The sequence below is a fragment of the Corylus avellana genome, chromosome 5 (genome assembly GCF_965113065.1).
Source record: "Corylus avellana chromosome 5, dhCorAvel1.hap1.2, whole genome shotgun sequence".
NCBI classification, from domain to species: Eukaryota; Viridiplantae; Streptophyta; class Magnoliopsida; order Fagales; family Betulaceae; genus Corylus; species Corylus avellana.
The window spans coordinates 29,604,128-29,615,887 of NC_142494.1; the positions used below are offsets into that span (position 1 = coordinate 29,604,128).

The 11,760-nt window shown below is 35.3% G+C and overlaps 1 protein-coding gene across 5 annotated transcripts; it reads right to left on the bottom strand.

The window, feature by feature from the left end:
• Positions 1-1,319: 1,319 nt before the first annotated feature.
• LOC132182346 (phosphoglucan phosphatase LSF1, chloroplastic) lies at positions 1,320-8,142 on the bottom strand. 5 transcript variants are annotated; one of them, XM_059595569.2, is made up of 11 exons: positions 7,704-8,142; positions 7,471-7,577; positions 7,010-7,191; positions 6,732-6,850; positions 6,479-6,550; positions 6,079-6,200; positions 5,487-5,702; positions 3,284-3,389; positions 2,936-3,048; positions 2,134-2,278; positions 1,320-1,650 (listed from the first exon to the last, which is right to left on the bottom strand). In XM_059595569.2, the coding sequence occupies exons 1-11, from the start codon at positions 8,016-8,018 to the stop codon at positions 1,531-1,533; spliced, it is 1,617 nt and encodes a 538-aa protein (XP_059451552.2). In that variant the 5' UTR covers positions 8,019-8,142; the 3' UTR covers positions 1,320-1,530. The 5 variants fall into 5 exon arrangements, with proteins under 5 accessions (XP_059451552.2, XP_059451551.2, XP_059451550.2 ...); XM_059595568.2 differs by having other exon boundaries at positions 6,732-6,853; XM_059595567.2 differs by having other exon boundaries at positions 7,007-7,191.
• Between the last annotated feature and the right edge of the window lie 3,618 nt (positions 8,143-11,760).

Below are 11,760 nucleotides of genomic sequence, written 5' to 3' on the forward strand. Positions count from 1 at the left end.
CTTGGATCGAAATTCGGACATAACCCACCGCCACCGGCTGTAACAAAACCCAGACGCCAAATCTTGCAGAAAACGAAAAATCTAAGGGCAGACACTAAGAATAAGAAAGAGGGCAAAACAGGCTCTGAAATGGAAGACAAAAGAGAGATGAGATGGGTGCAGAAAAAGGTTTTTTGAGCTGAGAGAGAGACTGATAAATGGGAAGGATCTTTAATATTGTATATTTGTATTTCAACAAATGGGGTTGTCCCATGAAATAACCACCTTCTTATGTTGTTTCTGCCTGGCTGGTTGAAAACAAAAGTTACTGTCATTGAAAAATAAAAACCGCTGTAACTTGCATAAATCATTAGATTTCATGAACAGCTAAGATCTGAAAAATATACGCTTTCTCATATTTTCAAGAATTCGAGGGAATCCCAATCCTAAAAAAAACACCATCAATAAAACATTAATAAACAAACGGAGTACTTTAAACACCCTTGCACTTCCCGGTGAAAATGGCCACGTGGATATAAATTTTCAGATTTTGTCATGTGTGCAGAAGCATGTGGTCATCACATTGTCATTTTAATGGAATGGGATAGGTTACAAGCAAAGGACGAAAATTCTCCCATGCAGCTCTCACAAAATATCAAGCACTTAGAGAATAGCTTCAGACCATGATCAGCTTGCTTGCTATCATTTACAAGCCTAAACAACTCAATAACACCATGGATTTAGCTTAACCTCTCAAATTCAACCACAATCTCTATTTTGGTCCAATCATCCATTGGGTACGCATTGGTTTTTTTTTTTTTTTTTTTTGTTAAGAGCATTGGGTATGCATTGTTGCCTGTTGGGGGTATATGGCAATAACTTAATGAAATTTGACATCTTTCTATTAAATTGACTCAATAATTATATTCATTATAACAAAAGGGTTTAATTGAGAAAACTTGAAAAGTAAAACACAAAACTAATAGTTGATCTTAATGCAAGACCAAGAAAAAGATGAGCAACTCATTCCAATATCAATTTTTGGACAAATTGAGTCAAAACTTAAAAGGTTGCGATTTGGGGTTTTTTCTGTGTATGCAGGGCCAATAAAAGACACCACAAAGTTAGACTCAAGAATTACAACAGATTTGGAGTAAATAAAGATGCATCTTTCTCTAGTAAAATAAACTATTTGCGTAACAGCAATGAATAAGCCGGCCGACATTGTATAAATACACTGGGGCAGCACTTAACCAATGCTAAAGCAGGTTGTTTCCCGTGGATATGGTAGGACAATTCATATTCTATAAGTGTGCAGGTCACTCAAAGACACCAGAAAGTTAGCTCAAGAATTACTACACTATTTGCATAAAGTAACTGACATGACAATTTCAAGTCTGAAGGAGAATACCTTGAGAACCGAGTCTAAAAGAGAATGACTTAAGAATGTACAACCAAGATTTGGTAATTATTGCCTCAACATGGGCTGGTTGAAAATGCCGCATTATTAGGTAATTAACAAACATTCCACTTAGGGTATTGTATGCCCAACTACTTGGGAGCTAGTCTGATTGGACAGACTGAAAATGCGACACACCGAGCTGCTTTTGCCAGCATAAAGCGCTCATTTTCTGTCAGAGGCCTCTCAATCACCTTCACAACATTCACATCCTAAAACACCATAGAGGAAAGCCAATATCAGAACAAAGATACAACCCTAGAAGTGAAAAGCATTAATAAAGGGATGAAAGAAAGAATACTTTCCCCAAAATTAATAACATCAACAGTTATCGTTTTTTCTAACAAGAAGAATCCTTTAAGGGCCAACTCCATCACCATTAAATGGAAATAAGTAAAGCCAAAGCATGGTATACAGTGAAAAACCTCTAACAAAAACCATAGCTGTTCTACGAAAAGCAGAGACCAAAATAGAAGTGGCTAGACCGTAAGTAGGCCATTATGCCTAACGCTTCTTCATCAAAAGCTATATGCAATTCTACAAAGAATTGAACATGAGATGTTTTTTTTTAACATGAGATGTTACTATGACTATATGATGAATCTGTGGTCTTTGAATGTCTGTGAACAGAAGAGACAAGGGTTGCATACATTTCAAGTTCATATAAGCAAAATGTCAGAAGACAGTGTACTAACCTTCTTTTGTTGATGGACAGAAGGTCTGATGCTGGCAGTATCGCCAATCACAATTACATTGTTAACATTCCCCCTTTCATCCCTTTCTGATGGTGAAGCTGTTGAATGTCTCCATTGCCCATTAATAATATACTTGTAGTAGTACCTTCAGGTAGCGCGTACAATCACATTTAGAAAGAAGTTTATATATATACACATGTACATACATACATAAATGTGTCTTCCAGAGTATCTAATAGAACTTAAATTATTGCATGATTTCTAAACAGTTAGATATGTATGTGTCTTCCAGAGTGTGGAGTAGAACTTCAATTACTGCATGATTTTCTAACAGTTAGAAAATCCATTAATGAATGGCAACTCTGCTTAATGATTATAATTTATAATAGAGACTCTAACTTGTAGAATTTTACTGTCATATATATCTCATAACATTCTTAACAAAGATAAGTGGAGAATTAGCTAAAAGAAGTATGCACAGAACAAAGGAGCCACAGCCAAGGTCCCATCTTGGATTAGATGAATATATCTCGTTATTATGGTTAACAATATATAATTTGAACATTTAGTTGCTTTACACTACTGAACTGCAAGAAAGTCTCGAGTCCCAGTCAACCATATATAATTCGCAGCTTCTTTCTTAGACACACTATAGTTACGAGAAATAGGAACTTACAAGTGCATGAATTTTGAGAGTTTTTCAAGCAGTAAAATCAACAAAGATGCAGTATGGCAGAATTAGAAAGCTCATTTTATATCATCATAAACAATTAAGAGAAAGTACAGAAACCTTGACACTTACTTTCCTTGTGAGATTCTAACTTCTGCTTCATATCTAGGTCCACCCTTGTGGATTGCTTTAATTGGTTCTTTCCAATTTCCAGTAAAATCTCCAACCAAATTTACATCCTCTCCCTGTAATGCAGAGGCAAATGGACATAGAAGAAGCCCCATCAAAACTTTGTGTTCCATAACTAAATCAATTATAGCAGATATTAGTATCCAAACACTACATGCTCTATTCTTTGACAGAATTACTTCTAGCCAATAAAGTTTCAAGAAAGAAAAACTGTGACATTTTTCCTTCATTTTAGGTGATCAAAAATCGAAACAAAAGTATAGTGAAGATGAAACTGAAGTCGTTACCCACCTCTTGCCCATTCCACACAAATGTCACAGCATGGGTTGCAGGACCATCATGCATACCTTTTTCCACCATAGCTATAAGATCCCATGTTGCCCAAGCAATAGCTGGTCTGCAAAAAGATTTTCTTTAGACACCTGTCAAGTTAAGGGAAATGAAAATTTAAAAGAGCACTTGTGCATACAATAGACCCTGTAGATTAATAATGTATGTTTTGTAAATATATGAAGCAGACACACAAGCGCAGACTAACGTATCCCTGGGTCCTGGATCCTAAACTTTTCATTTACATTAGTTTTACACAACTACTTTCACACCGTGACCATTTTACTTGTGTGTGTGAGAGAGAGAGGGAGAGATGAACGTAAATAGTATGCATGATTGCAAGTTAATTTGAATAGTAAATCTAAGGTATGAAATATTTTTCTCTTGTTGTGGTAGCTAGCATACTTACAATTGGAAGAGTTAAACATCGCTTTAGTCAAAGTTATTAAAGCAACTCTCTCTCTCTCTCTCTCTCTCTCTCTCTTTGAATAGTACATCTAGCTAGCATATTTACAATGGAAGCGTTAACAATAAAAATTAGTCAAGAGACTCTCTCTCTCTCTCTGCAGATCAGCTAGCCAAATTTCATAGAGAAGTTTGGGAGAGACAATTTGCTTGAACTTCGATCGAGGTTTGCTCGATCGAAAGAACGAGATGTTGTTTAGTAGAAATTCTCGAAAGGTTCGATTGATGTTCGATCGATCAAAGTGATGAGGTCCGTTCAATAGTAATTCTCAAGAGGTTCAATTGATGTTTGATCAAGCTAAAATGCAATCTTTTGTTCAATCAATCCAATTTAATGTTCTATCGATCCACCTTGCGACAAGAGTAGTTGTGTACTTTGCTTTTCAGAGCTGCAATCCTACTTCTATTTAAGCTCAATAAGGACGAAATGGCCAACCACAACTTGTATTTTTCATTTTTCTCAGAAAGAAACATTTTGAGAGTGATTTTTCTTCAGTTTTCCTACAATTCCTCGATTTTTCTTGGATTTGTGGAAGAGTAGTGAGTTATTGTGCTTGTAGATTCAGCTTCTCACAACGCCACGATTCTTTTTTTGATAAGTAATAAAAAGTTTTATTAAAAAGCGTAAAGGCACCCCGGAGTACACTGGGAGTATACAACAGGATCACTTAACTAGTAGGAAAAAATCGAGCAAGAAAATCATTATAATTAATCGACACCGGAAAGACATGCGCAATGGTCCAAAGATACAAAGTATGAAAGCAAGAAGCTAAGATGTCTTCCAATGTCCCCTCCATATCCTCAAAGCACCCATTATTTCTTTCCCTCCATAAACACCAAAAGAAGCAAGTAGGCACCATCTTCCAAACCGCTGCACTCCCCCTCCTCCTCGAAGACTACCAACAGGCGAGTAAATCCGAAACCCGTCTCGGCATCACCCAAGACAATCCAAACCGACCAAAAAAAGCACACCACAAAGCATAAGCAACCTCACAATGCAAGAGAAGATGATCCACCGTCTCCTCATTCCTCTTGCATAAATAACACATATTCGTCACAATCACTTGTCGCTTCCTGAGGTTATCTAGGGTCAGGATTTTGCCCAAAGCCAACGTCCACACAAAGAAACTCGCCCTTGGAGGAGCTTGAGTTCGCCACACGCTCTTCCAAGGGAATCTCCTCCCTTCAGAATGAGCCAAGGAAGCGTAAAAGAGCTTGACCTTGAAACGGCCTTTTTTGGAAGATTTCCGCCGCAATCTATCTTCACACCCTCGATTCACTCAAGCAGACTGTAACACCTAAAAGAAAGAGGCCACGTTTCATCTCTCTCCCTCTCTCCCTCTCACTGTCCAAAATATTAATCAAATTCAAATGGACAATTTGTCCTAATACTGATTATCAAAGCTCTGTTCTTTTTTGTTCCCCCTTCCCATTACCGGTGAATAAATCCTCCAATTATTGTATTTCAGTCGATAACAGAAATCCAACTGTGAAACAAATGCTAAAACACAGTGTCGTGCCCATGTCTATATTAAGCTCTCTAAAATAATAAACTTATTAACTAATGATGACAAAGAACCTTAGCTACCAGTCAATCATGTCACATAGAAGGAGTTTTTCAGTCAAAGCTAACACAATGATTATGTGACCGCATAGCCAAAGAAAAGAATCGACATGCGAGAGGGTTAGCAAGAAGAACCTGTCAGGTCTGCAAGAATGCAACCCAGTAACAAAATTGTAAGCTGCATGAAGGGAAGTATCTGTCATCCAATGCAGGTATGCAATCACACTAGCTGGAGCTCGATCAAAACCAGTAGTACAAGTAGCAAAAACACGGTGGTTCTTTTTTAACAAGCGTAATAGAAGCCCCACACAAAATGGTAACTTCTTTCTCATATCAAAAGAGTCTCCTTCCCTGCAAAAGAAAACCAAGGCAAATTCACTGTACAGTAAACAGCTAATAAGTCTTGAGAGATGTAAAAATTAAAAGTAGACCTATTAACAATTCCCATTTCAATTTCCAAAAGCAGCATATACATGTTAATGCATCAAATTTCTGGCATCATTTACACGTAAGAACAAAACGCCCAAAAACCAAGCCGATGTAGACTATTCTCAATGACTCAGTCCAGAAGGCTTCAACAACTATCTTCCCAATTAAACTTCAGCACAATGATTAAAAAACCACAAAAATACACACAACTAATAAAACTGACAGCAGAAACAGTTCTCATTAGCTTGTGAAACTTCTTATATTAACATATAGGATACATCATCGAGCCTTCATTTACCTTATAGGATAGTTAATCATGAGAATATTAGACCTTTGGCATGATTCATTGATTGATTTGGAATTGATTCCCCAATTTTCCGCTTCAATTCCGCTTTGGAAATTCAGAACAGCAGTCACTCCCTGAAGCAAAAATTTGAAAGCTGCTATAAGAGAGGCATGGAATAAGGAAAAAAAAAATGATCCCTTGCAAAGAGCCTTTAGTGAAATGATAACCATCTGCACATGCAAATTAATTGGCGACAGACCTAATAAACCCTTGCTCCTTCCATCAGATATTTAAAAATCGGACATATTAAGAGATGTCTACATCAATGAGGCACTCACAATAGAAAGAATAGGATAGAATTGCAAAATGCCATCAAGAAGCAACAAGTACGACTAACAAAAATGGCACTCACAGCAACATTTGACAGAGTCTCCACATCAGCTCCTGTTTGAATACATGATCCCACATATATTTGCTCTGTAATCTAACAAAATGAAAAACAGCAAAAGAGTTAACAAGGCAACATAAGTGCAGTTCTAACAGACTATAAGTTATCTATGAAAGCATAACATTGAAGCAAGGTCCTCAAATTAATCGCATAAACTGTATACAATCCAGTCCTTAAATATAATGAACTAGAGTTTGGAAATTGATGAACATCACACCTTACTATAGCGCATGCCAAGGGAGTGATCATAGTATAATTCTCCTTTAGAACGATCCAGTGCCCTAACATATTCCTCAAGTGGGAAGTTTCCATGAGCCCATTCTCCATTTCCAGACTCTTCTTCAGAAAAAATACAAACAAGTTCACTTATGAGTTGTGCATGAATACTTTTCTGCATTTGCAATTGAATATGTCCATTTTGATCATTCAAAATTTTCCACCCTTGGGATGTTAGAAACTTCGAAGAAAACATGACAAAGCCAGAATTCCCACTACTTTCAGAAGAAGTTCGCAAATTCGATGCCAATATACTCTTGTTCCAACTGGCAACAGAAACTCGGCCTCTATTAAATAGCATATCAACATCACCCGAAAGATGCAGTTGATGAATTGGATATGGAGAGTAGGGCCTCTCAAGGACCAGGCTAAAAGATCCTGTTTTCTCCTTCAGCATCTTCCTGAATAAACCAAAGACTGAAAAATAAAAAACAAAAAAACTTATGAACAGAACATATCTTTGACAATTACCTAATTAAGTAACCTTGCATTATATAACGATTAACATAAATATCAAGAAACGGTCACATTGTATAATGCCAGTACCGAAATCAACACGTATTCGCACAAAGTAAATTACGATTACGAATCAACAAAATCTAGTATAAAAACATTCTATATGTGCTATAACCAAAAATAAATGAATAAATAAATTTATTTTAAAAAAAAAATCTGCATACTGTGTATCGCCACAGTCCTTGATCTCAATAAGCCCGCCACCAGACGAATCACCAGCCTTCTTCAAAGTGTCACCCACCATGATTATCCTCGACTTCTCTGCATTACTCTACCAACTCAAAAACAAAACAAAAACATGTTAAAATCACCAGTCGCCCAAAAGACTAAGCTGATATATGAGATAGTGAATTTAATCGTTCAATTACTATTCTAAAAAATCGAAACACGGAAATACCCCTCTCTTGAGACCGTGAACAAAGATCCTGCCGTCGACGGAGAGCGCGAATCGGATACCGAGCGGTTTCTCGAGAGTGACCATGTACTCGTTCAGGTTCATCTTGAACGAAGGAGAAGAGCCACCAGACATTGCGAGAACTGTGGACCTGACTGTTCCGATTCCGCCATCAAAACGAAGCTTCGCTTTCTTGGCACCAAGCAGCCTGAGAGCTCCATTGTGCGATGAGTAGGAGCACAGATCTTTGCCCCAGAATGAAGAGGGCACTGGAGGACGATGAAGAGCTCTGCAAGTAGGGGCTTGCAGAGAGGGCATTTTGGGGAAAAGGATTCGTTGATCGAAGCTCGAAGCTCGAGTGTGAATTTGGGAAGGAGAGGTTCGAGCTGGTTCTTTGGAGAGTGAGGAAGAGAAGCCACAGAGTTGTGGTAAGAAATTCGAGTCCACGTGGCTGGATCTCTATGAAGGGACCCACATGCGCGATGGGAACAAGCTTTTTTTCGTTTGCAGGCGCTGACACGTGGAAAAGGTCTCTCAGGCCAGGGAAGAAGAAGAGGACCCATCATATTGTGACGTGGTGACTATGGATAGGTGGATATTTGCGATTGTAGATTGGACGAAAGGATTCAGGCAGCATAGGAGTAAATGTCACCCAAGATTTTTCTGAAAAATAGTAAAGGCACAATTTTTTGGCTCAACTTTTTTTTTTTTAATGTGGTCATTTTTTAAAAAAACAAAATTAAAAAATTAAAAAAAAAAAATCTTAAACAATAACATCATATGTGGTCTTTTTTTTATTTGATATTTAAAAAAAAATTATCTTTTTCTTCATAATAATGACCATTTTTTTTAAAAAAAAAAAAAACTATTTTTATGAAGAAAAATACCATTTTTTTTTTATAAAAATAAAAAAAAATAAAAAATAAAAAAATAAAAAAGAACCACATAGAATGTTATTGCTTAAGATTTTTTTTTTTTTTTCAAAAAAAATAAAAAAAAATAAGAGAAAAGTTTGGTCAAAATTGTCCCAAAAATTTGTACCCTTATCATGCATAGATTTTTTTAGAGTAATTCTAAAATTTACTTTTGTGTCATTATTGTGTTATTCAAAGAATTACGGTTTTTAAAATTACAATTTGATCAAAATTTAATAATGATCAATCACATGTTCAATAGTATGTTTTGAAGTCATATTATTTTTAGAGACACAAAATCAAGGGACATAGAAGAAACTTCTAGCATTACTCGATTTTTTATAGTGCTAAAATAAATGAAAAATTATTGGCTAGAGAGCTATTTATCATGTCAGCCACGTCAATTTCAGAAACCCCGGCTTGGCTATGGGTCTTTGTCGTCAAAGGCCTACAGCCATGCTGAAATCGAAATGAGGAGGACAAGATAAGTTGGTCGGTGTGGGTACTGAAGCAATGGCGAAGGAAGGACGCCGTGGCAGCATAGTGAAAGCCTTAATATCATGTAAATTGTCACATTAATTTAATGATCAATATAGTAAATATCAAGTGAATTGTCACATTAACAAAGAGAGGAATCACCTATGGAGCAGTAGCCCCCAACATGTTTAAATTCCCTCTAATTATGTGATTTTTATTAAATTGACCTTTCAAAATTAAATTTTCGCCCCCTATAAAGTGTTATATTTTAGTTTGCTCACCTAAAATTTTAGTTTCGCCCATATACATTAGTTTATAAAAATCTTATAATAAAAAGTATAGTATTTGTAACCGCAATCCATATAATTCTTTATTTTTAATTAATTGTTAACGAGTTTAGCTGAGATAATATTGGTCAAATTCTTACCAGTTTTAGAAACAAAATATCTCATTAACAAAATCACTTACAAAATCATTGGACCACCGTTTTAATTGGTTTTGAAGACTTTGGTGTGGGGGCTCAAAGGTAAGTGAGAGTCAATGGTGGGTAATGAGCGCTGGGTTATAATGAATAGAAAGGTCATAGTATTGATTTGAATTAAATAGACAACCTATTACTAATTTACTTAGCAGCCTGATATTTGTTACACGTTGATTAGGAGGAGACCACTCTAGGGTCTATTTTATATGCGGCCATCCAGAAGAAAAGCTTTATATATATTGCGTAATTTGTGAAAGATGTTTGAAAAGCACAGGATCCTCACTTTCCGGATCAAAGACAATCTCGTGGATCCCGTGCTAACTTAATGCCCACTCATCATATTAATAACGAAAGGGCACTACTACCTTTTATGTTCAGAATAAGGCACCCAGTTGGATTTAATTACGAGCTCGTCGCTCAATTCATGCATTACTGCCTTTTCAACTTTTTATTTTTATTATTATTATTATTCGGAATTGATTATTGTTATCATTTTATAGTTATTTTAAGATTTGGGCCAAGCTCAACCTAGGTGAGCCCGATCCATTAATTGCTTGACCCTTGAACTAAGGAAGGCACGTTCGTTGATATGGACATTGAATTAACATAACCTCAAATTATCCTTTAATAAATGAGAGATCCAACACTTATTTTAATAATTTAAAATCATATTAAATGACTAATTTTAATAATTTAAGATGATAAAATATTTAAAATATTCTACATAATCTTGGAACTTTTTATATATATATATATATATATATATATATATATATAATGTTGAAACTGTGTTTGAGGAGTTGCTCTGTTTTGAGCTTTGCTTTTAATGAAATTTCTTATTCATCTTAAAAAGAAAAAAAAAATATTTTGATTGATCAACTTTTAACTCACTTGGACTTGGGCTGTTTAGCCTCAAAAACTAGCTGTATTTGGCAATGGAATGAAAAAAGGAGTGAAATGGTACTGTAGCAGATTTGATTGATATGAGGGAAAAAAGTAATAATGTTTTGTATAAAAAAGTGAAAAAAAATTGTTTTATAGTGATTTTTTTATTTGAATAATAATAAAAAAGGATTTATGTGATGTAAAAAGTAAGAATGTTATGATTGATTTTAAAAATAATTTTTTGAGCTTTTAAGTCCGGTCTGGTCCGATCCAGCCCTTTGCCAAACACAATCATATGTTCTTTTGCTGAAGATGTACACCTTCCTTTTAGTAGTATCATTTTGATGACTTAGACATCAAAAATATTTCTTGCCGATTGTCCCCGACATGCCTAAAAAATAATTCTCTAATGTCACTTTGACCTTTCACTCCCATAGTCTAAAGAGATAAGAAATAATGGAGCATCCTACTTTCTTTTTCTTTTTCTTTTTTTAATCTCACATTTTCGTAGATTAACACACTGGTTAATTTTTTTTTTTTTTTAATGGTAACATTAAATTAGTAGTAGATATAATTAGACAAGTGGTCAATTGGATGAAGAAATATTGTTGTCGGAGACAAGATCATGGACGTATTGGCCCACCATGCATTTAGTTTGTCTTATCTTTAGAACACAGTTGATAGTAATTAGTGGTCCAGCTTAAGCAAAATGTTGAATCCCGGAATTACCCAACCATTTTCACATGATTCAAGCCTTCCTTATTCCGCCACATACCTTTCTCTGTTTCTCACGTAACCCCCACAAGATGTAAAATTTGACATTATTAATGAAAACTATAGAGTTGCTAACACGCCAACTGTACGTTCAAATTCATTTCATTTTTTTTTTCTTTTTTTTTTAAAGAAAAATAAAATAAATTGATGTAACATAAAAATAAAGATAATTCTATGTATTTTATATTAAAAAAAAGCCAAAAGGGGTTGAAAGTTCTGGAAGGAAAAAGGGGTTTACACTTTACACCAAGCCTGACGTAGAATTTTCTAATAAATACAAAACATATGAAAGAAGAGCACAAGTGGAGAGAAAAAGAGGGCTGCATGTTAATCTTGCTGACTTGATTTATTTGTTTTCACATGACTCTGTTTGTAAGAAAATTGAATAGATAAAGCAGGCCAATAAATGCAATCAATACAAGTATATAAAATAACATTTATTCTAATTCCCTCAAATTTAAGGTGAACATTTAAGACAAAAACAAATTATGACTCGACTCAAACTAAATGGTGGAGTGCAAGTGCATGA